This window comes from Lycium barbarum, chromosome 3 (assembly GCF_019175385.1).
Source record: "Lycium barbarum isolate Lr01 chromosome 3, ASM1917538v2, whole genome shotgun sequence".
Classification (NCBI taxonomy): domain Eukaryota; kingdom Viridiplantae; phylum Streptophyta; class Magnoliopsida; order Solanales; family Solanaceae; genus Lycium; species Lycium barbarum.
Window position 1 is genome coordinate 118153587 of NC_083339.1, and position 27163 is coordinate 118180749.

Genomic DNA, 27163 nt, shown 5'->3' on the forward strand with positions numbered 1-27163 from the left:
TAGTATATATATTTGAGTTACGTACAATTGATAACGTACGTTATTAAATCCTCAGCCGATCATATTTTATGAGAAAAAGTAAAATTTAGCTTGAGACTAAGAACATAGAGTTCAATCACCATGTTTATTAAGCTACTAGTATACCTACCTGGTTGTGATACAAAATTAAAAGTTCGATTGCATATTCATGTCACATCTTTTATAAAAGAAAATCAATCTTTTCAATCAATAGCTTGATTATTTTATCATATTTTTATCAATTTCCTTAACAATCAATATAAAATTCTTTAAAAGTAAAAAATATCTATGAAAAGGTATTTCAGGTTAATATAAAACAACTCTTTAAATCAAATTATGTATCTTAAATATGATAAACAGAAAATAAAAGAAAATGAAAAAGAGGAAAAATGGTGGTGAAAAGTCTTGTAAAGGCAAATATGAGATGTCGGCCGCTTTTCCTTTTCTTTTTTCTTCCTCTCAAGCCTTCTTTTTAGTATTTTTTTCTTCATATGAATTATTGACAGCTATGTTTTATGACATTAATTTTGTTCCTCTCAAATAACAATTTAAGAAAAACTCAAATTAAAAAAAAAAAATGGTAAGAGAATGACATATGGCATTCACACAATGAAATAAAAAAGTACTACTGTAAAGCAGTTTATTTGGTATATTTCATGAATTTAGTACTAATTACAAAGTTATGAACATAAAAATATTAGATGGCAAGAGCATGGCAAGTTATTTAAGATTCTTATTGTCAAAGTTTTTCATACACTCTATTAAAAGGAATAAATTGGAATAAGATCCAATTTGTATTTTGTTTTACTGCTATATTTTACTTATTTTTCTCTTTTCTTAAATCAGCCCTCCCCTCTCTATTTCATGGTACAATGTGGTTCTTTGTCTATATCTTATTCCTTTTTTGTTCAATTCTCTCATTTCCTTCCATTGTTTCCATATAATCAGCCCGAGAAATCTTTTTATTTGTCCTCCTAATTTCCTATAAACTCCCATAAGTAATTTTCTTTCTCTCTTGTTAACTTTTTGAATCATTTTAATATGAACAATATATACTTTCTCTATAAACTCAAAGGACATAGTTTAAAAGGTAACATACAGAGTGACTCTAATGTTGCAGAGTTGTTCATCGTCGATCTTGAACGATTCATTGTTGAATCGTTCGTCCTTATAAGTCATTCCAATGCCGTGGTAAAATTACCTTATACTCCACCCAGCGCAACTTCTTCAAGGCTTATTTCTTTTCCTTTCAAAGCGTTTATGCACATTGACAAAGTATTGCAGATCATCTAAATGCTTTTCTCGAGGCATATGTGCATATCCACCAAAATAAATGCAGGATTTTGTAAAATGTTGAGGGCAATCTCTGTAAAATAAAGTATGAGACAATTGCCTCATACAAGATCCAAGTGACTGTAATATCATAATATCAAATACTCCCCAAAGAATGAGAATTCTTGATTTTAAGATTTTTTAGTATGTTCCGATAGCAACAGGTGCGGGAGGCATTATATTGTCGTGTTTCAGGCTAAAGTTTAGAAGACAAAGCAGACAGAAAATATGAGAGAATGAAGAACATTAACCGTTACAATCTTTACGGAAGAAACTTAATAGGTGGGAGAAAGAAGAGGAAAAATAAGGGAATACAGGACGTTCATTGTGGGTGTGATATTACGGCTACAGGGCTACAATTAAAGGCCTAATTTTCTTAAACGGTGTCTTTCTCTTTTCATTTATGGAGGTGCAATTTCAACCTTTTTTTTTTTCTATTTAATAGGAGAAAATTTCCAAAAAATTGAGAAATTAGATAAATTCTAATGCTGGACTTAGAAAGCGTCACGTCATCGGTCCTATGTCTCTCTTTTATTATATATATATATATATATATATATATATATATATATAGATTTGAGACTAAGGAATTAACTGGTTCTGATAAGTTAACCTTAAGCCCCAGTTGCATCGACTAAATGAGGACCCGGAAGGATTTATCTTTAGGCTCGCAATTTAACAGCAACGTCCATTTCATTTTATATGATGATTTTTCAAGAGAAATCGACATGTATATATAATTGCTAATAGCTACCAGTAGGAATTTGCCAAAGATTAAACTTAGCAACTGAAGCCCAAAAAATTGACAGCGATGTGTATATTCGTGATTCGCTGGATTTCGTTGAAGAAATACAATTCTTGACCTGTCAGATTTCGTTATATACAGTTCATGAATGGGAAAACGATGAAGGGCTTGGTTTAACTTCAATTTGTGTCAATTCGTTTTCCCATCCACCAACTTGACAGATTCGCAGAATTAACGTATATTGTATAGTTATTGATTCATGAAATGGCACATATTCAAAATCTTAGTCTATCAGTGACTAAATATCATCGAAACTCCATCCTTCACAACTAAACTCAAATCTGAAAATTATTAGTAGTTTCTTTTAGTGAGTGTAGTTGGTATTCGTCGGAAATACCTAGACACAACTTTATCCAAAATTTGAGGAAGATTCGGGGTAACCAGGACTTTTTTGGAGTCAAAATCCAGAGCTGAAATCGACCTGTAAGGTGTCACTGTCACAATGATATCATTTGTGTATACTATGTATATCAGTGTATATCACGCATAAATTTTTGCAGATATACATGATATGCAGGAAATACACATGCATGGATGGTTACCCAAGGGGATATGCACTGATATACAATGGGTATGTAATGATATACATGGAAGATAGAGTCATCTACAACCTCGAGTTTTCAATCTGTAAATCAGTTCAAACCCGCCTTAAATTGTCTCCAAGCACCCTGAAAATTAATATTTAAGCTCCTTAACATGTTTCCAACAAAACGCGATATTATCCAATCTAAACAAATCATACCTGTGCAGGAACGGAAAATTCGTTCGAACCAAATTTCAATGGTCCGGCAGCCATGTTGATGGAACAAACAGTGGTTTGGAGGAGAGACGATGGTTTGGCTATAGGTTAGCGATCTTTTTTTATTAAAGTTAACAAATTTTGATAAACTGCATCAATAAGAGGAAAGTGGTCTATTTTGTGTCATTTAGAGGGCCGACCAAACATAGGGTGCCAATTAATATCCTGATTTTTAACTGGATATAGATTTCAAATGCAAAAAGGAAAATTTTTGCAAATAAGCTAAATACATATATAATGTATTAAAAGCACCCTTAGTATGTATACTCTTTAATATGTCATATTAATTACAAAGGTGGATCATGATTTGAACATTGTGATTCGAGTACAGTTCTAACACAGTGCATTTGATTTATTAAGTTCAAAATTTATAATTTGTATTTATTTAGTGGATATTCTTAATATATATAGGGTCCGACCCAAAGTTACTGGGTTTATAGAACATATGTATGCCCCAGCTTTACTCGAAAGGCAGAGAACGGGAGTTGACTTCAGAATGTATAAATCGAATGATCATATATTCATAAATCTATCATTTTATGTTAATGGTTTAGTAAGTAATAAACACCTTAAAGGCAAATCATGAAGAATAAAATGAAGATGTAAATTATAAAGATTTATAATCACCTTAAAGAAGTTGAGTAATTTCCGTATGAACAATGATCACGTAACCTTGATAACTAAACAGAAAATGGACTGCCATACTAGCAGAAAGTTAACCTCACGTATAATATTGAATTCATGATTAATGTCCTCATCGTGACAATCCAAATGTCCAGTTACTTGTCCAGATAAACGACTTGTTTACTGTTAGGTGTTGACAAAAAGCTTAATAGGCCCGTGCTATCGCTTTCAATGTTAATTATTGGTACAAGATAGTCAATAGACGAAAATTGAAACTAGCCCACAATTTTTTTTGTATGTTTGAGAATCAAAATGATGAACATTGAAGAGAAAGCAAAGCATGGCTCCCGAGGCGGATTTAGAGCCAAGTTCTCCGAATTTTACTAAAACTCATTACTTTTAGCTCGAACTATATATAATTAAAAACTTAAACTTTATCCATGAATAATAAGATTACACTCAGAGGCAGAGCTAAATTGGTTATGGGTTCGATCAAACCCAATAACCTTGGTTCAATATTCGTATTTGTCTTGAAAATTCAGTGAATATGAACATATTATTAATATAGAACCTAGTAACTTTAAAAAATTAGAATCCAAAACCTATGCTTCAAATTCCGACTCTGCCGCTGTATTTACACTTGTTCTGAACCCATTAATTGACTCTAAATCCTGAATTCATCTATGAATGTATCACTATCCATGGAGATCCCAAATTAGCCTACTAAAGAGGAATTGGGTGCCAACCTAGTATAGTAGTATCATATTCTTGGTAGTTCCTTATATGTTGCTGCTAGGAGAAAGTGTGAAAACGAGAATAACTTTGCTCCAGCTTTAAAAGTTTGGCAATTTGGTCGATTTATAGTTGAAAGCAACAATAAAATTGGTTAAACACGTGCCGCCACATAGCAGAACCGACCAAAAATCGTCCAAGAATTTTGGTCACTTTTCAACTTTGTAGCTCACCCACCACTGTCCACGTGTTGATGTCTCCTACTAGTTTCCTTTAACTCTAAATTTGGACTACTCTTATTATAAGGACCCCCAAATGCTTATTCTGAGTGAAGCTCATTTTCTTGAAATAGAATTCCACTATAACTTTACCAACTTAATGCTGAATGGTCCAAATGGCTCTAAATTTGCTCTCCTCTGCATTGGCCTTAATGCTCTTGCTGTTTCTAGCAGAGCTTTGTTGCTACATTGAGTCAGCTAGTGGAGTTGTTTTGGGTTCAAGATTGTTAGCTAAAGAGAACCAAGCATGGTTTTCTGATAATAAAACTTTTGCATTTGGCTTCACACCAACAGCAAATTCTCATGATCAATATCAATTGTCTATTTGGTTTGCACAACTTCCGGGGGACAGAACACTGGTTTGGTCCCCTAGCATGTAAGTGTAACAGCTTTTTCTATTAAGTAATTTTCTTGTAAAGCTTGCAAATTTCTTATAAGTCATGTATGGTTAGATTTTCGTGACCTTATGTACACTTATATTTTAACATGTCGTAACATGTAACATGTCATATTCTCTAAGTTACTGACTTCACTTTTATGGACGTTTACCTGTAGTTATTATTTAGTTGACCTAGTGTAAAACCTTTTACATTGTTAGTGTATAGATGTTAAACTTTTTTATTTCTTCCCAATGCAAACTAGTTTGGATTTCTTTCTCTTCAAAAAAAAAAAAAAAAAAAAAAAGGCAACTGGGCAAGAAGCTGAGAATGTTAATGTGAAACTAGAATTCTACAAATTGCTATAACATGTAGATATAAGTTTGAAACTTTGAATCGTAGTCTTTCGTAAGGATTTAACTTATATACACTAATATTTTAACCTGTTGTAACATGTAAAATGTCCTATTCTCTCAGTTATTGATTTCACTTTTATGGACGTTCACCTGTAATTATCATTTAGTTGACCTAGTGTAAAACCTTGTATCTTGTTAGTGTAAAATTAAACTCATTATTTCTTCCCAACATGAACTAGTGTGGATTTCTTTCTCTTCAAAAAAAAGGGCAAGAAGCTGAGAATGTTAATGTGAAACTAGAAGTTCTTCAAAATGCTTAACATGTAGACATAAGTTTGAATTATAGATTCTCTAGAGATGTTACTTGGAAGAAATTAAGCAGAATGTATTCCTCCATCTCTAGTTTTACTAAAGCTTTTGCAGGTATATATTACTTTTTGGCCAACCCTTTCATTTTGTGTCCATCATCTAAATAGAAACTCTCCGGTCACCAAAGACGCGATCTTGGAATTCAACAACAATGGAAATCTCTTGTTGATGGACAGAGGCACCACTTTATGGGCATCAAACACCTCAGAAGCTGGCGTTGAGACAGCTGTCATGTCCGAAAATGGAAACTTCATTCTCTACTCCGACAACCTAAGTGTTGTGTGGCAGAGCTTTTCACATCCATCAGATACTCTATTACCTGGCCAACCTTTAACAGCGTCACTAGAACTAATATCATCAAAATCACCTGTCCTTGGAGGCTATTACACGTTAAAAATGTTGCAGCAGCATACTTCACTTAACCTTGGATTGACCTACAATGTGCCTGAGTCCTTAGATATGTCACCTGAATTATACAGCAATTATTCTTATTGGTCTGGACCTGATATATCGAACGTGACAGGAGATGTTGTTGCGGTTTTGGATAAAGCTGGAAGCTTTGGTATTGTTTATGGCTCGTCATCGGATGGAGCAGTTTATGTGTACAAAAATGATGGTGATTATGGAGGGTTATTCTCTTCTGTAAATCAATCTAATTGGAATAGACCATCTGTTTTAAGACGGTTAATTCTCGAGGCTAATGGAAATCTACGTTTGTATCGATGGGATAACGATGTGAACGGATCGAGGCAATGGGTTGCAGAGTGGGCAGCTCTATCAAATCCATGTGGCATTGCTGGAATTTGTGGCAATGGGATATGTAGTTTAGACAGAAGTAAAACGAACGCTTCTTGCACGTGTTTGCCAGGTAGTTCTAAAGTGGGAAATGATGTTTATTCGTGTTCTGGAAATTCTTTATTGACAGGAAAATGTGGACCTCATCATGAAAACTTAACTTCCCAGTTCAAGATTTCTACGGTTCAACAGACGAATTACTATTTTTCAGGATCATCGGTCATAGCAAATTATAGTGATATAGAGTCGGTGTCCAAATGTGGGAATGCTTGCTTATCGAATTGTGATTGTGTTGCTTCTGTTTACGGTCTTAATGAGGAACAGCCTTATTGTTGGGTCCTAAAAAGTTTGGAATTTGGTGGATTCGAGGATCCTGGCTCAACTTTATTCGTCAAGGTAGAGGCAAACGGCTCAGCTGGAGTGAGTGGTGACAAAGAAAGTGGGGATTCATCAGATGAATCGCAGAGTACACACGATAAGGTTTTGATACTTCCTATAGTCCTAAGCATGACTGTTCTGATCGTGCTGCTCGGCTGTCTGTTGTATATCAATATCCATAGGAAAAGATCCTTAAAAAGAGCCCTTGATGGCTCTTTGATCTTATCAGGAGCTCCAATTAGTTTCACCTTTCGCGACTTGCAACACCGAACTAACAATTTTTCCCAGTTACTTGGAACAGGTAAAGACATGAATAGTATTTCATTTCTATCTAGTGCATTGATTTTCCATTAAAACAAGATAGTAAGTGACAATGTTGAGTTGACAGGTGGATTTGGCAGTGTATACAAGGGAAGCCTAGGAGATGGAACATTGATAGCAGTAAAAAAGCTTGATAAAGTTTTGCCTCATGGGGAGAGGGAATTTATAACAGAGGTCAATACCATTGGCTCTATGCATCATATGAACTTGGTTCGTCTATGCGGATACTGTTCTGAAGGAACCCGGAGGTATGTAACTCATTTCATCTTAATTTGATGGTTGATTTTTGTCAAAGTATATATGTAAGCACGTCATATTACATTATTTAATAGCAAAGTTTTTTTTTTTTCAGCAGGCTACTAGTGTATGAGTTTATGAAAAATGGCTCATTGGACAAGTGGATATTTCATTCATATAATAACAGAGATAGACTACTAATTTGGCCTACACGTTTTCGTGTAGCCATTGGTACTGCACAAGGGATAGCCTATTTTCATGAGCAATGCAGGAACAGGATCATACACTGTGATATCAAGCCAGAGAACATACTTATAGATGAGGAATTTTGTCCTAAAGTTTCTGATTTTGGACTAGCTAAATTGATGGGGAGAGAGCACTCTCACGTTGTCACGATGGTCCGAGGAACCAGAGGTTATTTAGCCCCCGAGTGGGTCAGCAACCGGCCAATAACTGTAAAAGCTGATGTTTACAGCTATGGGATGCTGCTACTAGAAATCATTGGTGGCCGGAGAAATTTTGATATGACTTGTGATGCTGAGGACTTCTTTTACCCTGGATGGGCTTACAAGGTACTCAATTGATCAAATTTTGTAGCTCATTTTTATTTCTTGATCAAGAAGCAACCCATTTAAATAACCTATTGCAGAAATGCAAGGTAAGGTTACATACAATAGACCCTCTGTGGCCCGGCCCTTCGTAAGTCCCTTTGCATAGCGGGAGCTTAGTGTACCAGACTGTCATTTTTATATTATTCCATTTCGTGGAAACTATTAAAACTGAATTACTACAAAAAAAAAAAAAAAAAAAAAAAAAAAAAAAAAAAAGGTATTAGCTACACACTTGGTCGCTAATCTGTTGCTAATATGATTAGCACGGATTTGGCCGGTTAGCTACGGAATTTGTCTATCGCCAATTCATGTTTTTTCAGTAGTTATATATACTAAAGGGGCTTCTGCAAATGCTTCTTTTTGGTGTTTTTCCAGGAAATGACAGAAGGAACACCAGAAAAGGTTGTGGATAGACGACTAGAAGGAGCAATTGAAAAAGAAGAGCTAATGAGAGCTTTGATGGTAGCTTTTTGGTGTATTCAGGACGAGGTTTCAACGAGGCCTACAATGGGGGAAGTGGTGAAGATGTTGGAAGGATCAGTTGACATTAATATGCCCCCAATGCCACAAACAGTTTTGGAGCTAATTGAAGAGGGCTTAGATCATGTATACAGGTCTATGAAAAGGGAGCTCAATCAATTCAGTTCCTTCACTGTTACTACTGATCCATCATCTAATGCTACTTGCAGTTACTCCACTATGTCACCTAGATAGTTCAAAGGTGGAATGGGTCAGTAGGAATTTTTGGTAGGATTATGCAACTGTAAACCCATTGATGCTTCAAATAACATTCAAGAGCCGGCAAAAATTGGATTACCCTAGTGTATTCTCTTTCCTTTTGCTGTGTCTCACTAGGATTGAGCCATTAATTTGTGTATTTCAAATAAAACATACTTATATAGAGACCTTTCATAGAGGTTTGAATAATCAGTTTTGGGTGCATTTTCTTACCAAACATGGAAAACAGAATATAGTTCTCTTAAATTTTTATAGTATTCGATGCTCTGAACTTTTGATTTGGTTAATAATTGTAAAGGTTTAATAGAACTGCGTGAAATCCATGCACCTGGTGTTTACATTAAACCATATTAATTTACAATGGTGATAATAGTGTATGTTAAAACACATTTATATACCCATTTGGTTGTTCTAAATATAGACTTTTCCAACGGGCTGTCAAAGAGCAACTTATCCCGAATTTTTAGATAGGGTACTTCAGATATTAACAAGGAGATACAATGATGTAGCTTAAGACAGTCAAATATGATGACTGACCTATAAACCGTTAATCCTGTATGGATTGGGGGTACTATAATCCGTTAATCCTGTATGGATTGGGGGTACTATAACCCGTTAATAGATATGCTTAATTATGAGTCTGACTTCCCAATTTTGTAGTTCTTACCTTTTTTATACTTGGAGTTGGATATGAAGATATGGTTAAAACGGCTTGCTGTAATTGTTGCAACTAACCTATATTCCATGTGATATCCTTAGCTATAATGAAAGGCCAGGCTAGTGTTCTCAAATCATTTTTTCAAGATATTACTAGACTTATTTTACATAAAGATGCTAGGTAATCTTATGATAACAGTTGAAATAAACACGAAAAGAAATTGATATTTACGCAGTCAAAATATGTTAAAGATATAAAAGGCTTTAGATTTTAGTGAATTACGTTAGCTACCAAAAGAAAGGGGAATAAGCTCGACTCTGCTATTATATTTCTACAGGTTGATTCATCGCTTGCTAAGAAAATTTGTGTTGCTTATCCAGCTTTAGAAATAAGTAAACAGTGACTGCCCTCTACATTCATCTACACAAGCAACCATCCTAGATACTTTAATCATAAATTTACATTCCAGTCGACCACAAGTTCTCGAGATGGGCTGACTTACCCTTGATTTATTCATCTTCCTCCACATCAATGACCATCCTCAGCCGCCTTCTCGAGACAGTAGTCACAGGGGCTTCAAGTGAAGCATCATCATCCTCAAAATCAGACAACTCAGAATGGAATTTGTCCTGCAATTGCTGATCAGCCTGATTGCCGGGAGGAACATCTTGCTCACTGCTAAAGTCAGTTGCCACGTTTCCAGCATCAACATCACCTTCAGCGCCTGAGGCAGTATTATTAAGTTCTGTATCCTCCATTGCAGTAGCCTCATCGATCTCTCCCCTGGAAATACCAGAGGTTAAGATCATGTTAGTTAAGTAGTCAATGAATCAATGTCAATGGATCTAAAATCATGACATGCTTTTTTGAGGAAAGTAAGTCCTAATATGTAAAAGCACAAGAAAACTATTTAGACGGAATTAACATCTTATGTAAACGCTGTTGCTACAATCCATTTGAGCTGGCCTACGGAGAAAATATAGTCATTGTCAGATATTAATGGTCCCTAGATTGTATGCTATATATGCCTGAAACAGTGTTTGTACGATAAATTCAAGCTGAAACACCCTACTATGATGTGAATGTAGATGGATAGCAAAAGTTAGTTTAAAAAAAATAACAGAAAGTAAGCAATGGTATCCAATTTAGGAAAGCAAAGAGGATGGCCAAAAGAGCTCAGAAGCACAAGAAAGCTAGCATAGTAGTTCCTTCAGAAACTAGAGGAAGATCCCAAAAAGAAATAGGGATGAGGTGAGTGAGAATATGAGAGGCTCATACTTGAAGAGACAAAACTGGCATAGTAGTTTTGTGAAGTTCCTAAGCAAATAGAGGAAGATACCAAAGAGCAAATAAGATAAGGTGAGTGACTAGATAAGAGGGTCATACAAATGGAGGACAATTGCACTATCCACCTTGCTACCAGATAAGGTGATAACAGTAAAAACACAGCCGTAATGTACCTCTCTGGGTCATTAGTATCGTTGTCTTCAATGTCAATTTTGCTGCTGATCTTCATCAAATTTAGAATTAGCTTCCCATCCTCACTCTGTGGATCAACTCTTTTAGTTTTTCTGCATCAAAAAGATTAAAATAGTTATAGGTGTCTACTTGCAGAGAGTAGTAAATTTACTAACTGAAAGCAACACTGCAACATAATTTAGGATGCCTCCTAAGCCAACTCGGCAAATATCTACACTATACACAAGATTTTGTAATTCGATGACAGTCAGTTCCCAAAAAAGAAACCCAAACTTGACAAATGAAAATACCACCTTCCTGTCCTAAAGAACTAGAAACTTGTGGAGCATGACTAAAAGAACCCAAATTTGACCAACAAAAATAGCTCCTTGCTGCCCTGAAGAACTAGAAGGATGTGAGGACTATGTTCAAGCTTTATAAGTCTATGAATAGGACAACTCAAATAGGTAATTTTGATGTGCTGACAGAAAAAGACTTGTTGGTTGGTCACATAGAGAAACTGTTGACAGGACACTGAATAATTACACAGTACACACGTTTCTTAATCTGGTCGTTCAGGACGGTGCTCCAGCAGCCTATGCAATTCCTCCCCATACTTAACATTTTCAGCTTTTACTTATTGACCAGCCAATCAGCATATATTTGTGCAGCTTTGGTTGTAACAAGCAAATTGGGATACTTGATACTTCTATCAAAATTTAAGCAGGTCCTCTAAAGTAACTATGAGGCTTGACCCACTGCTATCTTCACTTAATAACTAGGAATGTGTTAATCTTTTATAAGCTACATACACATAAATCCACCATCTAAAGCAGGAAGAGAGGGAGACGGATGTCCAGGAAGACTGTTCATTGATTCTCAGAAAACAAATAACAAAGTTCAAAGTCATGTATAAATGATGTAAAAGAGAGGAGAGGCAGACAAAAGAAAGCATACACCAATAGTGAAGTCAGCAATTCATCATCAGACTCATCTTTTGATGATTTCTTCCTTGTTTTCTGGTTCTCTCTTCCTTCAGAAGTGTTTCCTTTCCCCTGAAGTTTGCTCCTGAAACTCCATAAAACAATGAAAGCCCTCATCATATATCTGGTGGGAGCATAGTAATTTTAATGTGTTTACAGTTCATCCAAAACATTTCTCCTAGCAAGATGGATGATAATGTCACTGATTGCTATGAGTATAGTGCCTTTTAACTTCTATCTTACATGCCATTCAGTAGCATCACTACCCAACTCAGAGATGAGAAGGAAGCAGGAGACAGTATCACTAGAATATCTCCTTCACTATTTTTCTTAAAAAAAATTCTAGATCTGGAAGAACAGAGAGTACAAGCAATAGCATCTGCAACACAAATTGCAGGTCACTACTTTGCATATCCCGTATATATTAGTAGAAGGTAAATCTACAACAAATAGAGGATATCAACATCCACCAACACTTTAGTTGGAAGGTGGACGCAACCCGAAAGTTCTTAGGACAATCTCTTCAATGTGCTGAAATTGACTACAAAGGAATTACCATGACTGATGGTTCTCAATACGGTTTTTGGCGTCAATATGCAGAAAAAGACAACAGCAGAAAGTAGTTTTTGAACATGTAAAAGAAGCATGAAGCTAGAATACATGCTGAAAAGGAGAGTGAGAGGAGGTTTATTAGAACAGAAGATCCTAGGCCGGTAGCAAATTTCCTACTGTGCTACCAAAGACTAGTAGTGGAAAAAAAATCATAGACGGAACTTCAAGGGGAAAGGACATGGTCGCCCATCAGATAAGACAGTGCACTGGAGTAAATTACTCTGGATGTAAGGAAGAGTGATCCTCTTCTCAAGATGATCCAAAATTTTAAGCTTTGTGCACATCAAAGAACATAATTGTACCTTCTCATTGATAACAACATCTCATCATCAGAGTTGTCTGAACCTTCTGTAGAAGCATCGCTTGCTTCATCCATCAATTGCAAGTTGGTTTCTAACCTTCTCTTTTTGGAGACATACAGGCCAAGTTGCTTAAGTTTCCGTGAAATCTTAGCTGCAGATACAGTGCCCTCAGAATCAAGTGCATTGGCAATCATGTGGCTGCACCTCTTGTGATCTTTAAACCTTTCATAGTAAAACCATATCATATTATTAAACTAGATTTAAGGAACGGATTTATGAGAGCCACTGTCTCAGAAAAGAGTCACTTTCTTATTAATTTATGTAGAAGAAATGTAAGGGGAAAATCTCCAGTACATAATGGGTTATAGAACTCACTGCTCGAACAAATCTTTGATCTTCTGCTCCTGCTCCTGACTAAATGCTTGCACTCTCTTTCTAGTGTGCCTGAGAATGACCAGCAAGAATATTTAAAATCAAGTTCATGAAACATAAAACTAACTGCTTTAAACACACTTACAGATGCCTTCTCTGTGAAGTGCCCTCTTCTAGTATATCTGAATTTTGAAGTCTGATCTCACTTTCTAGAACCATTTCTTCATTCCTAGGTTTGTTGGGAGCACTAGCATTTAATGTCTTTTTCTTCCATGGGATTTTGTATCCTAACTGTTTAAGTGCCCTGGAAACTTGGAGAGATGAAATCTTTCCATCTGGATCAAGGGCTTCCGCGATGAGGTCACAACAATTTTGATTATCTTTATACCTGGAAATCATACAAGAAGAATTCATACTCTGCAGAACAAAGACTGGAAGCAACATAGAATATTCATCTACAGAAATCTGGAAATGGCAGTTTCCAGTTTTCATAGTTTAAGTTAAACGTTTTGGTTGGTGTCAAATCCATAATCTCAAAACATGCAGTCAATGTTTATAATAGAAGCGTGTTAGGTCTGTTTCACACTGGGGAGATTGATAGACCTCGCAAAGTTAATGGAGGGGAAATGGTCCTCTAAAGATAAAATCTAATGCCAATTTCCCAACCAATTGCTTTGGGATGGTGTGTCCCAAGGAAAGACAAGGATAAGCTGGAGATAGCAATGCTGATTCTAAAAGATCAATTTTTTTGCAACATCAGAGGTATATTGAGAGAACGAGAGAACATCATTAACAGAATAGAATAGTCAAGAAGAAAGTAAAAAAAGGATCATCATTTGTGAAACAATATGAGTGGATAGTAGAATACAACGATTTAAGAATTTAGATCTTTTCTTAAACTTATTTTTACATGTGTGCCACCCTTCAAACATGAATTATTACTCCATAGTTCCCAATTCTATGGCCTAATTTAGCATATCATAAACACTTGGGAAACAGATTCGACCACTTATAGGACAATGTGAACGTCGGAGCTAATCGGGTACACTCGGTATGTACAGATTCTACTTTATCATTGGTAGGATTAAGAGGAGGGTTTCAAACAGACAAATAATGAAACTATATACATAAATACACCTCTCAAAGAGTTGCTCGGCTTTCTGCCGTGACTCATCATTAAGAGCTTGTAGTTTTTGTCTTTTAGGTTCCCTCTGAGACTTCTGTCTGCAATAAAAACACAATAAAGAAGATGGCTAAACTGAGAAATCAAGAAGTGTAAAAAAGCATGAAAGAGGATCATACTTTCCCAATTGTTGCTTCTCATTCATCCCATCATTTAAGATTGATGTCGGGCTTTCCGCTCTCTCCCCCAAACTTTGGTTACTCCTATTTGTGACCTCTTCCTTGTTTCTGCGAACAGCATTGAATTAAAAGATTCTGTTGGAGGAAAAAAGTTGACTTGGCTGTTTATCTTAAGAATAAAAGACCTACAACATTATCAAAAGCTATTTCATCTTTTTTAATAGGAAATTATCAAAACTTAGAAAAAGATAACAGCTTTAAATTAAAAGTAAAAAAATTAAGTTTATGAAGTCTGTCGCAAAAATAAATTCACTGCATAAATAATATAGAATTCAACATATGACATTAATGTTTTCTTTGATTAAAGCACAATGGTATTTAGCAAACAACAATAGCATCCTTGTAGTATTAGTGCAAACATCCTACCTGACAGCCTCTGAAAAAGGTAATGGAACATCAGCTTCATCATCACCAAGGGCATCAGCTAGACTTCGGCGGACCCATTCATTTGCTTCAGATGAGCCAACTTCACCAGTCATGGAAACACCTGAACTGTTTTTACCATCTTTCTTAAATTCAGATAGCTCTTTTAGCATGGAATCACAAGTGAGATAATGACACTCTCTACGTGATTTCCAGAAGAGAACCTCTATGAAAAGTAGGGGATTACTCTTCATTTTGCGCAGCATTCTCCTAACTAAGTTTGTCAAAAAGAAGACAATGCTATCATATTCTCTGCAAGGCCTTGACTTCTGCTCCTCCAGAATGTCATAGAATATGATGAGGAGAGAGAGCTGTATATAAAGCAGAAAATATTAAAATGAGATCTGCTACAGAAGCTTCACATTAATCTTGTCACAAATAGAAAGTTTGATTGCTTTTCAACAATTAAAACCATATAATTCTTCAATAAATTACCTGGTATAGCATGGGAGAAAGTTCGAGATCATCGCATAATTTCTGTAATATGCATATCACAGAATTATTTGTAATAATGGAGTTGCTTTTGTAATACTTAAGCAACCAACAAAGGTTGTGAATGGTGGAGTTGTTTGCAAGAGTAGAGACCAAAGCAGATATTTTGAGATCATCTTCTTTAGTTAACACATTTTCATCACCAGAGGAATAATCCCCGCCTTGATCATGCTCGTCATTAACATCATCAGAAAGTTTTTGTTGTGTCTCTGGCAGAGTGTTCTGGTGTCTTCCTGACTTAGCTTCTAGAGAAACAGGTTGATTAACCTGATCTAGGATTGTTATATCTTCTTCTCCCTTTCCAACTACATGAAGATTATTTGACTTTTCAGTTCCAGAGCCTGCAGCATTATTGTGAGTTGTATCAGTACTCTCAACCATTTGATCATCGTTCACCGTTGTACATCCTGTCTGTTCATCAACCTTATTGGAGTCTATGGCATCTTCTCCATTCTGAGCTAATCCAGTATCATGACTAGAGCCACCAACACCTAGCCCAAAGGAAGCTGAATCTCTAATCATTTCATCATCATTTTCCTTCTTGTCATCTGTAACTGCAGTCTTGAGTCGTTTCTTTCTCGACTTTTTCGAAATCTACACAAAATTAAATCTTTTTTAGTCAATAGATATCAGATGCTAAAGCCAAAAAAAAAAAAAATCAATTAAACTATATACGTAGCATCTATGAAACTTCAGGCACAAATAAGATATAGATCCTGCTGTGGCATACTGAGCCAAACCTATGCACTTCCTCTGAGATAGCAAGAAAACAAACACGCTTCTTCATACACATCATTCTGTATTGTTTTGGTTGGATTGTGGGGGAATGAGGTTGGGGAAACAACCATTCCTTACATGCGAGGACTTCAAAATAGGGACACATGCTGTTGAAAGTTCTTTATTTCCTGCCAAAATATGGCAGCAATTATACTCCCAAGTAATTCATCCCCCCAAAGTGTGGGTTACTAATCTATGAACTTCCTTAGACTAAAGGACCAATATGTCCAATCAGTAAGCAAATAACTTGATCAAGCTCAGAAATGTCAACAAGAAAGTTACATATTATGACGTTGCCGGTATAGTTGCAAGCGTAATAACACTGGGACTAATAGAAGAAAAATCATCATTCATCTCTCCTCTATCTTTCACTTCCCCGGTATAAATAAATTTCTATATACACATAAATAAATATAAATATATATACACACTCATAGACAATATACATACATACAATATAAGTGCGTCCTTAAGTTCATGGCTCATTTCCAAATCCGACTGAGACATTCAGATCTAGAGTAGAAGAGTTAGCCAGAGATGCACCACCCAAAACCATATGAAACTTACCTCATCCCCCATTATATAATGCAGCTTCCACTCAAAAAGAGTTGAAAACGTGAGTAAGCAATAGTCTAGAACGCAAATGCCACGCCTCTGCAGAACTCCAAATTTACCCCCCCCCCCCCCCCCCAATTACAAAGATAAAAGGACGGTTTTCTTTAGGTATGGAACATGAGACAAAGTTGATGTTGTGTTCACTTCTTCATTATATCTTTATTATAGAATTTAAATCTGGACTAAATGAGCATTCATACAATCTCTCCCCAATCCAAGCAATGTTTTTCTCTCTCCAACTAGGTTCTTCACTTCAGAGAAACATCTACTTAGCAAGTATCTGCTGGAGAATATGAGCATTGAAGTTTTGATTATAAGTGACTGAGTCATTCAAGATTACGAACAAAAGCCCTTAGAAATAATACAAAAATTATTGCTTGTCAGAAAATAATAAAAAACGCAAAATACAAAAGTTATCAGGGAATACCCTTAATGAACCACGTGCTTGGAGGATCTCCATCAGCTTTATAACTGTATTGATTATTTCTACCAGATCAGCGAGGTAACTGGCAATAATAGATTTAAGCTATTAGCAGGAGAAGATTATATATGCTTCAGGTTAGAAATACTTTTTCCCAAACACACACAACATTGGATTAACCTGATAAATTCAATGCAGTCAAAAACAACAACAAATAGTGCTTTTTCTCTTTAACAAATAGCGCATTTTGATTCATGCTGACATCGTTCCATGATTAGTGCAGTGGAATAAGAAGCCAACATAACAAACTTATCTCATAGACCCTTTGTCAAAACATGGTTTATAGTTTCTAAATAAAGTTTTCTGTAGCTAAGAAAACTCTAGATTAAAGCTGTTCTGACATGGATCAAGAAACTATAGTTATCAACACGAAAAGATGCTTCAAAGTTACACTGTTATGAACTGTTCCTACAAAACAGCTTCACCTGAAGGTTGTAACTGAAAGCAAGTTTTTGAGCAGAGGAAACATGCAAATATTTTATCCATAGAGATGGCTTTACTGTGGCAGTTGAATTACATTAATCCAAAATAAGAGTGCAGTGTGTAACATCTATAAAGATCTTCAATGAGCTAATAAACTACAAGTTGATTTGCTACTCGTTCATAATTCAATATTGGATGTCATGAAACTTGGTGGAGGCATCACATTTACTGCATTCTAAGTTGCTCGGACTCGGGTGCGGATGTCCGATACGGGTGCGGATCTAGAGGTCGGATCCTTCATGATCTAAATTTTAAGAATCAGGGATATGGATCTAGGTATGGATACGGGTGCGGGGATTCAGCTAAAAATAATTCGAATATCTAAAAATTGAGCTATAAAACCTAAATTATGACATATAATGTGGAAAACTTGAGGGGAAAATATTGATCAAGAAAGAAACCCTGGAAGGAGATAAAAGGAAATGAGTGACATAGAAATTTCTATGGACAAGGTATTCCATTTTCTTCAATTTCACCTTAGCTTTGTTTTGATTACATAAATCATTGAATCCGTTTGGAATTTCTCCGTCGCTTTTGGTCAAAGTACCCAAAATCAATTGACCAGATCGGGTACGGATCCCAAATCCACACCCACACCCATGTCGTATCGACACGGGTGCCGCACCGAAAGTGAAGAGTCCAAGTAACTTAGACTGCATTCATACTCAAATTTTCTCCAATTTTCAAGAATGACATAGTTCTTTAAAGAAAAAAAAGTGAGCCAGAAGGGAGACCTTTTCGACTGCTTATGGGTATCAAACGATTTGATCTGGTTCAAGAGAAACTGAGTCATCCCTTCTTCAGTTTGATCATAGAATAACTTGTAAAGAAGAATTCGGGCTGTTTGATGCTCCTTGGAATCTTCTGGAGACTGCTTAAGCACCAACTCCAGCATAAGAAGCTGGCAACCAAAATCAGTATAGTCAGAGAAGGATCCCAAAGTTTGATTCATGCCACAATACCCAATATTTTAGACCAATACTTAAGATGAAGCAGATATTGAAGCAAGCATCAAACAACAGCCTTTGGGCTGGCAAATGCTGCATACTGCTAAAGGTGTGACAAATCTCATTTTATATTGTTCTATGAGTGCATCTCCTAGAATCTGCATGTTGTACCTACTTAACCATGCAGAGGCATCTCAAAAGGTACATGCCTCTCATTCTTTTCATCAACGCTAAACACTAAACTAAGATAAGGGGAAAGACCCAAACTTTGAGAGAAGTCATTATCACCATTGTTTTCATTAGAGATCCTGCCACATAGAGAAACTTGCGGTCGTTTGTCTCCTTCAAGGTCTCGAGCGAATAACGCCATCTCAAAAGAACCAACTGGAACATTGATTCATTTAAGGACTCGGCAATAGGACCACATATACAGCCTCTGAACAATGTGCTACCAGCTCTGGAATCCATGGGTTCTTGGGTATCAACTTCTTCGTTAGGCTGATCAAGTAAGAGAATCAAGAGAAAATTGAGATATGGGATGACAAAGACAAAACAAGGTAAATGGAAACTACTTGCTGAAAATCCAACAAAAGAGAAAAGCACACAATTATGCAACAAAAAAATTTCCACGAGCCTGTATCATTTATTACTACATCTTAGCACTTCTCTTTTTAGTGTCTCAACTCTAATGATCAGACATCGGAAACAGCCTCCCTACCCGGGTAGGGGTAAGGCTGCGTACATCTTACCCTCCCCAGACCCCACTATTGTGGGATTACACTGGGTAGTGACCAAGACCAACTCTAATGATCAGACACCAGAAATAAGTGGTTTAGATTATATTCTCAATGTTCTGAGTAAATGCGTATGCATTCTCTCTATAGCTAACAATTTGCATTAACTATTTCAAAGGATAAATATTCCTGAGAGCAAATAATCCCAATTATAAATATTTCTATCAGTTTCTAGCAACTCAGTTACTAATGAAAAGGGAGCATAAAAGAAACTGTATGGTGCACGTTTACAGATAATTCAGACACACACAAACCATATAACATCACTTGCTTAGAACATTGCTTTACCTGATTCAAAAACTTGTTGTACTGAAAAGAAGTAACAAACTGAGCAACCTGAAAGAAAATAACAATATCGCTATTCTGAATAGCATGATGTTCTTTTTCAATATCATCACGAACTGACTGCATCAAGACTGTAGGGAGTTGAATTAGAACGGAAACAAAAGGAGTGTCATAAAAGAAAGAAAGAAATAAAGAAGCAAAAAAGTGAAAGTGGATGCATCATTAACCACATATCTCACCGTTGTATCCCCCTCCTAGGAACTGGTTAATAAAATCGTAAAGCAAATTTAGAATCTTATTCTTAGTTGCTGGTAGTGTTCCTTGGTCCCACACAGTCCTTTTTGCGGGACCTCGGTGCTTCTTATGAGCTATCATCAGGGGATCATGAGAAACAGAACAAGGATTTCCCTTAATTAAAGTTTTAGAACCATCCTGTTAAATAAACAGGTTAACATTAGAACTAGTACAACTATAATACTATCAGTTCTAATGTATAAAATCCCCATTTCTTTATTCAGGAAGATTAATTACCATGGAAAACCGTGTAAAAGTTCCGCTGAACTGAGAATAGCAACCCAGGTTTCGTTGTCTGATAACTTTTCTCTTTTGACGTTCTTCTTCTATTATATCTCTGAGGGAGTTGATTGAAATATCACTATCTTCATCCACCTGATGAATAACAAACCAAAGAGGGGGGACCAACAGTTATGATAAAGCTTCTTCACCATATGAACTAGTCTAACTCAGAAAATGTCACAAATGCATGCAGAAAAACATATGTGCTCTACTTGATGATGCCTTCCTCCAAAACTTCACAACGTTAAAACAATTGCTAACAAAGGAAGAATTTTATTACTGCACTTCTTATCTTGGGAATGCACAACAACATCTTAGTTCTCATGATTAAAGGATAAGATAGGCCAAGGAGCATTGGCAAAGCAATAATACCATGTTATGCTTCTTGAAAGGTTATTGAATCGGTCTCTTCACCTCACTCAAGCATAGGCGCAATTCTGTTCAAAACTTACATAGAACGTGACAACACAATAGGAGATCTTTCATCTTCTATGGGTACAAGAACTACGCCTCAATCCCAAGCTAGTCAGGCTCGGCTATATGAACCTAACTAATTATTTCCTCCGTTTCATTTTATGTGTCTTAGTTTGATCGGGCACGACATTTTAAGAATGTAAATAAGACTTTTTTAGTCTTGTGGTCTGAACTAAAGGTGTGTATTAACCAAAAATACTTTTTGGGTCTTGTGGTCTTAAACATGTCATCTCATTCCTAAAATGAAGTGTCATTAAGGCTAAAATGGGAATGTTGGAACTAAAACCTTACAAAATATAGAAAGAGGTCTATTTAAAAAAGAATAAAAAGGAAAATAAGACACATACATTGAAAAAGAGGGAGTATGTAGCTCCATTTAGACCCATAGCAATCCAATATTTAGGTTGCTAGCATTACAAGTTCTCTACATTTTCTAATACAATACAAATCTCTAGCAAGACTAAACGACTCCTAGAAAAATATAACTTAATCACACTAATTTTTATCATTTATTGGATCTTTTTCTTTCATTGTACCCTAATTTGTGCTAAGTCTACATGAGTTCCTAAAGATCGTACGTCTTTTAAGACAATTCTTCTATGTGATGTTAGGTTACTTGATCCTGTTTTAACACATTTTGCCACCGTGATTCCACACATACGGACCAGTGCGTCTGGCGACATAGAACATGACCAGACTATCCCAAGCAGCCTTCTCTCATTTATCCACTATGTGTGCTACTTACACTTTCTGCCAAAAATAAATATTTCTGATCTTGTCTAAATATTGTATGACCTCACATCCATCTTAACATTCGCATTTCTGCAACATTCATTTTGATAGGTATCCTCTTACATAACATTATCAATCTTAGAACCGTTCGATAAGACTTGTTTTTTACTTTGATAGGTATCCTCCTATAGCACAACACTCCAGATGCACTTTCCTATTTCAACCATCCTAACTTTGATTCTATATGTAACATCTTCATCTATCAAACCATTCTCCTAATACTTGAATAAAATATTAAGATTTATGTACAAAAAAGTTTTTTAAGTGTGTGATCCATTTCATCTTCTCTGAGTATTAAATTGAGATAATAACTTTCTTTAAATGTACCTACCAGTTCTTTTATGGATGTCAAACACCAATAATGAATTGTCTAGAACAGTATTAAAAAGTGCCCTTGGTATAAGTGGCATGTTTACAGAAAGAAAAATGAATCTCTGTTTTCTTTCAAATTTTTGTCCTAGGAAATTAAGCGTTGTCAACCAAAGTTGCTAACACAGCCCACCTTCAATATACCATTCTAGTCATAAGAAGATCAGCCCAATTTATTAGTGCTATATCTAATCAAAATTACAATTTTCATCCAGAAAACAAAGAAAAATGGACTCAATTTGTGGCCATGATATTGCAAAAAGACTAACCTTTGGATCCTTGAAATGTGCTTTAGCAATCAACTCTGGAAGCTGACCCATAAATATATAATAGAATGTCTCCAACAAGAGCAAATTATCGTGACGAAGATAGCTACAAGAGCCACCAACTTGTTGTGAAAGAACTAATATGACCTCCATTACATTCTCTTGAAACAAGAGCTCCAGAAACCTATCTCTCAGAAATACAAATTCTATCATCGAACCGCCAGATTTTTGCTGGGTTGATATGTCTTGAATAGCCAAAACATTACGAAATAAAGTAAGCACCAGCTGCACCATCTTCCAGTCATCTTCTGTGAAGGCCTCGCTGTTGACATGGTGAGATAAGTTTGTAACCAGATTAACATGTATGAACCCATGATGAAGCAGTAGACTATCTTATGTAAGCTTAGCATTCTTATACTGAAGTAAAGAGAAGCCAACAAAGGAATATGACATGCCAGTGTGATTGATAATTAGCCTCTTTAACAGAATGTTAATGAAGCTCCGGAAAGAAAATATAAATAGCATTCGTCAAAGTTAGCTAATTAATTTATGTGGTAAAGGCAACACAAAGCCAGGGTGAGCATTAGCTACTCGGATCAAGAAACTTTGATAGAAGGTTTGAGTTAGAAGTATCTCTAAGAACTGAAAACCTTCTTGATGGAGGAGTACACATTAACAATGAACATCTTTGAATTTGTAATGGCTCACGAACTCATTCATACGCAGTAAGCCAGGGAAAACTCTCATGGTTCAAGGCCTAGATACTTAAATGTTCTAACTTTCGGATAATAAAGATTCCACCCCACTATAAGAAATTCTATGCCACTAGCCCAGGAAAATAATGCCCTTCATGGTGAAACAATAAGAAATTCTATGTCAGTAGATTAGAAAAATAAGTTGTCCTTATTTACCTTAATGAACCATGTCCTAAGGCTACAATATGAGTATGGCTACTTATCATGGATCCTTCCAAATGCACTCCAAAAATGAAAAAATTTAGACTTATCCTAAATGCCCGTATCTGCTAGCTGATCTGCATCTATGTAAAGTAGTGCCTGTTTAGCAAGGGAAGTACAGAATGACAAGATTCAGCTAAAAACAGGATTTGGTTACAAGATTGGATTAGCTCGTTTTATGTGTTAATTTAAAAGTAGGATAACTATTCAAAACAGTAACCACTAATCTTCTATGGCAAATGCAATATTTTCATTTTCACCCCTATGTCACTTGCCTTCGCAGAAATAAATCCGTAGGTTTTAGAAAAATAATCCTGCTGAGCACATACGGGTGAAAGTTTCTATAGGCATATTTCTCTATTTCTATCTCCAGAAACCATTCCACAAAGCTATTACCATCTCAAATATTACATGGGTCAGCCCAAATTTTTACATCACTCTAAGGAAAGCACATTCTAGCTGCTGAAAATGATCGCAGTTACCAATTTTACATGTTTATGTACAAACAAAAATATGACGCGATAATTGCAGTTACCAAGCCAAATTTTCCAATGGGCTCTCCAACAGAGACATTATCACCGGCACAGCTTCACTAAAGGTAATTGATGATTTTATTCCCCATAGAAGCTCTATCTGTTGCGGTATGTCATTTGATGTAGGCTCAATAGGCATCGTTAGAAACACCATAACCTTTACTGTAAAATAAGATGGAGAGAAAAGGCAGACGAAATTAATAAAAACAACAAATTTCATGTTTACTGATATAAAATGAATGGACAATAAATAAAATAAGACAGAGACCTGCATTTAACAGCAGATTTCGGTCATCTTGACAATATTCAATAATGGGAATCAAATCTTTGCCCACAATATTCCATTTACATACTTGCTTGAACACTTCTCTTGTTTGAGGGTCATCTCGTCTTAGAAACCTCAACAAATCCTTAAGATTATCTGCCAAGAAACCAAGACACCGAATAACCAATTAAACAACCATCAACATAGCTCAAATTTGACATCCATTTACAAACTTGACACCCCCTACACTAACAGAAATTAATATGACACTAGAAAAAAACAAATTAGCTTAAATTACCAATTAATATGACACTAGAAAACCAATTAAGCTTTTACCATTTCAAAGAAGAAAAAAATTACCAATTAAACAAACCCATCAAGACAGCTCAAATTTGACATCCATTTACAAACTTGACACCCCTTGCACTAACAAGAACTAATATGACGCTAGAAAAAAAACAAATTAGCTTAAAGATGAAAACTTTTCATCAATTAATCAATCACCTATAACTCAATTCCAAACTAGCCGCCAAGATCAAGTATATCGATCACTCAATACAGGCCCATTTCATTCAAATACCAAATAAACGAGTTAGCCAATAAATAAAGGAATTGAACGACCAAACAACCATTTGGCTTGAACTAAGGGTGTGTTCAGTATGACGGAAAATGTTTTCCTATTTTCCCTTGTTTGGTTGCACTAAATATCCTGGAAAACATTTTCCATTAAAAAATTTAGGGAAAACATTATCCGGATCAATAAAAATACACCCAACACAAGAAAATGAGTCGGAAAATCACTTAATTTTCTTGGAAAACATTTTCCATCATACCAAACACACCCTAAAGGTAATTTTTAACTGTTTTAGTAATGGAATGGGCAAAAAGAGAAATGTAAACAAACCTAAGCAGTATTCTCCTGTGGAATAGCCAATTCGATTTCCATCATCATCTTCTTCAATTATACCAAGGCCAGCACATATAATTGACAACCCTTCCATTTGATTATGAATTTTTTTATTTTTTTTTGAAGTAAAGATTTTCCTGATTTAGGTATAATGGTTAACGAATAGGATTTGGTGTGATGATTTTTGGAAGAAAGTTTGGATCTTTTTACGAACTGATGAGTGAAGTGTTAGGGTTTAGATGGCGCCAAAGGGGTATCTGAAATGTTTTTCCCGCGCTTTGGAAATGATAAGGTGTTACCAGGACTACCGTAGAAGTGGAGTATCCATCACGTGGCAAACTGTCATTTGCTGTTAAGATATAGAGGAGACTTTTTTTTTTCTTGTTTTATTTTTTGTTTCCGATGGCGAAAGGGTAAATGCTCGAAATTTAAATAAATCCTTGTTTACGAACGTAAATTAGAAAAGAACAACAATAGTTATAACACTCTTATTTCCATTTATGTCTAATCAACAACACTTATTCTTTGTCACTATTTCATGTATTTCTTTTTTTTTTAAGTCCCTAGTTTATATTCCTTTATGTAATAGCATTTTATATTTGCTCATATTGGTCATAGATTGAGAACGAAAACTGAAATTTGTATGCTTTTTTTTAGTTTCTTTTTGTGATCGCAAAGTCAAGGGTTAACAGAAAAAGTTTGAGTATGATGAAAACTAAGTAAATGATTATGAGTTATTATATATTTTACAAGTTGGTATTTTATTAGTGAATTTTGAAGGTGCAGATTGCTACTGTTAATTGTTTTTCTTGAGCATAAATGCGATTGTGCAAGATTGATATAGGTGGAAATTTTCAGATTTCCAATTTATAGTGTATACTCCCACCTTTCGACTTATACGACGTAGCTTAACTAAATAAATTTGAAGTTTAATAAAGAATGAAAGACATTTTGAAATTTGTAATTTCAATAATATTAGTATAACTATAAACATGTCACAATATTTATGTGGCTATAAAAAGTTGTTAGAAAAGGTAAAATAAAAGTTCTTGATTAGACAAAGGAATACTTTGAACAGAGAGTTGTCACAAACCAGTGAAGATGATATTGAGTTGTTTAAGTTCCAATTCCAGTAAAGAAAATTGTCATTAGTTTAGATATTCCAATATGAAATACCTATAGCACCCAAGCAAACCATCACGACTGATCAGAATGAAATGATTAATAGGAACTGATAGTGATGGAAAAAAACGCAAGGAACAAAATTGTGAGAAAGTCTAGTCAAACTGTTTTTTTTTTTTTTTTTGAAAAAAAAAAGGGTTAACATTTTGTATTAAACCAAAAGGGCTGTCAGCCATAATTACAGGGGGGTGAGATCAAGTCAGGTCAAATTGTTTTCAAATTTAAAACAGTGTCAAAATTATGCTAAAAGAGTAATAATACTAAAGGATGAAAATCATAGAAATAGAAAGACAAGAGAGAAGAGATTTCTTATTCATCCAAATGTGTTCAAGTCTATACAATATGAATCTCTATGCCTCTATTTATAGTGGTGCATAGAGGCATATAAAAGGGTAGATATAAATATGACATTCAACATATGAGAATGTGGGGAAGATAATGGGTGAAGTGGGAGACATTCCATTAAACCTTTGAGATCATGGAGGAAGTGGAATTTATTTCTAGAGTGGTGGACATCCACACTTAATATTTCATAACACTCCCCCTTGGATGTTCATGTCTTAATAGATGATGTGTCTCGTTAAAACCTTACTAGGAAAAACCCAGTGGAAAAAAATCTTAGTGAAGGAAAAAGAGTACACATATCTCGTAATACGCATTGCTAGCTGACTTATTAAAAACCTTGCTAGGAAAACCCGGTGGGACAAAACCTCAGCTAAGGGAAAAAACAGTACAGCGCGTATTATACTCCCCCTGATTAAAGTATCACTTAATTCTTGGAGACAACACATCCAAATCTTGTATATCAGCTTCTCAAATGTCGAGGTTAGCAATGCTTTAGTGAACATGTCCGTCAACTTATCAATCGAGCGTATTTGTTGAAAACCTATTTCACCTTTCTGTTGAAGGTCATGTCTGGAAAAGAACTTTGAGGAATGTGTTGTATTTTATCTCCTTTATTATATCCTTCTTTCGATTGAGCTATGCAAGCTTCGTACAATATTGTTGAAATTTTCATTTCCAAATAAA

At 35.4% G+C, this 27163-nt stretch overlaps 2 protein-coding genes across 6 annotated transcripts; one reads left to right on the top strand and one right to left on the bottom strand.

The window, feature by feature from the left end:
- Nucleotides 1–4533: 4533 nt before the first annotated feature.
- Nucleotides 4534–9054, top strand: LOC132632001 (G-type lectin S-receptor-like serine/threonine-protein kinase At5g24080). Of its 3 annotated transcripts, none has more exons than XM_060347779.1 (5): nt 4534–4964; nt 5798–7164; nt 7252–7432; nt 7537–7993; nt 8408–9054. In XM_060347779.1, the coding sequence occupies exons 1-5, from the start codon at nt 4696–4698 to the stop codon at nt 8744–8746; spliced, it is 2613 nt and encodes an 870-aa protein (XP_060203762.1). In that variant the 5' UTR covers nt 4534–4695; the 3' UTR covers nt 8747–9054. The 3 variants fall into 3 exon arrangements, with proteins under 3 accessions (XP_060203762.1, XP_060203763.1, XP_060203764.1); XM_060347780.1 differs by having other exon boundaries at nt 4538–4964; nt 7540–7993; nt 8408–9053; XM_060347781.1 differs by having other exon boundaries at nt 4831–4964; nt 5745–7164; nt 8408–9053.
- Nucleotides 9055–9671: 617 nt separating this feature from the next.
- LOC132632004 (uncharacterized) lies at nt 9672–25458 on the bottom strand. Of its 3 annotated transcripts, XM_060347782.1 has the most exons (20): nt 24950–25453; nt 24049–24201; nt 23783–23942; nt 22295–22613; nt 20346–20483; nt 20054–20246; nt 19818–19945; nt 19024–19233; nt 18523–18689; nt 17252–17330; nt 15376–16026; nt 14884–15251; nt 14458–14565; nt 14293–14379; nt 13301–13543; nt 13159–13227; nt 12784–13005; nt 11844–11954; nt 10889–10999; nt 9672–10211 (listed from the first exon to the last, which is right to left on the bottom strand). In XM_060347782.1, exons 1-20 carry the CDS (start codon nt 25044–25046, stop codon nt 9938–9940), a joined length of 3888 nt encoding a protein of 1295 aa, XP_060203765.1. In that variant the 5' UTR covers nt 25047–25453; the 3' UTR covers nt 9672–9937. The 3 variants fall into 3 exon arrangements, with proteins under 3 accessions (XP_060203765.1, XP_060203767.1, XP_060203768.1); XM_060347784.1 differs by lacking the exon at nt 14293–14379 and having other exon boundaries at nt 24950–25458; XM_060347785.1 differs by lacking the exon at nt 24950–25453 and having other exon boundaries at nt 24134–24201.
- Nucleotides 25459–27163: the final 1705 nt, after the last annotated feature.

What these genes read in the sequence shown, in the direction of transcription:
- LOC132632001 (XM_060347779.1), top strand. Translation starts at nt 4,696, where the DNA reads ATGGTCCAAATGGCTCTAAATTTGCTCTCCTCTGCATTGGCCTTAATG. An exon ending in CTGGTTTGGTCCCCTAGCAT is followed by an intron (nt 4,965 to 5,797) that starts GTAAGTGTAACA and finishes TCATCTAAATAG; the next exon opens with AAACTCTCCGGTCACCAAAG. An exon ending in TGTTCTGAAGGAACCCGGAG is followed by an intron (nt 7,433 to 7,536) that starts GTATGTAACTCA and finishes TTTTTTTTTCAG; the next exon opens with CAGGCTACTAGTGTATGAGT.
- LOC132632004 (XM_060347782.1), bottom strand. Translation starts at nt 25,046, where the DNA reads ATGGAAGGGTTGTCAATTATATGTGCTGGCCTTGGTATAATTGAAGAA. An exon ending in CACAGGAGAATACTGCTTAG is followed by an intron (nt 24,202 to 24,949) that starts GTTTGTTTACAT and finishes GTTTCTTGGCAG; the next exon opens with ATAATCTTAAGGATTTGTTG. An exon ending in CTTTTACACGGTTTTCCATG is followed by an intron (nt 20,247 to 20,345) that starts GTAATTAATCTT and finishes TTTATTTAACAG; the next exon opens with GATGGTTCTAAAACTTTAAT.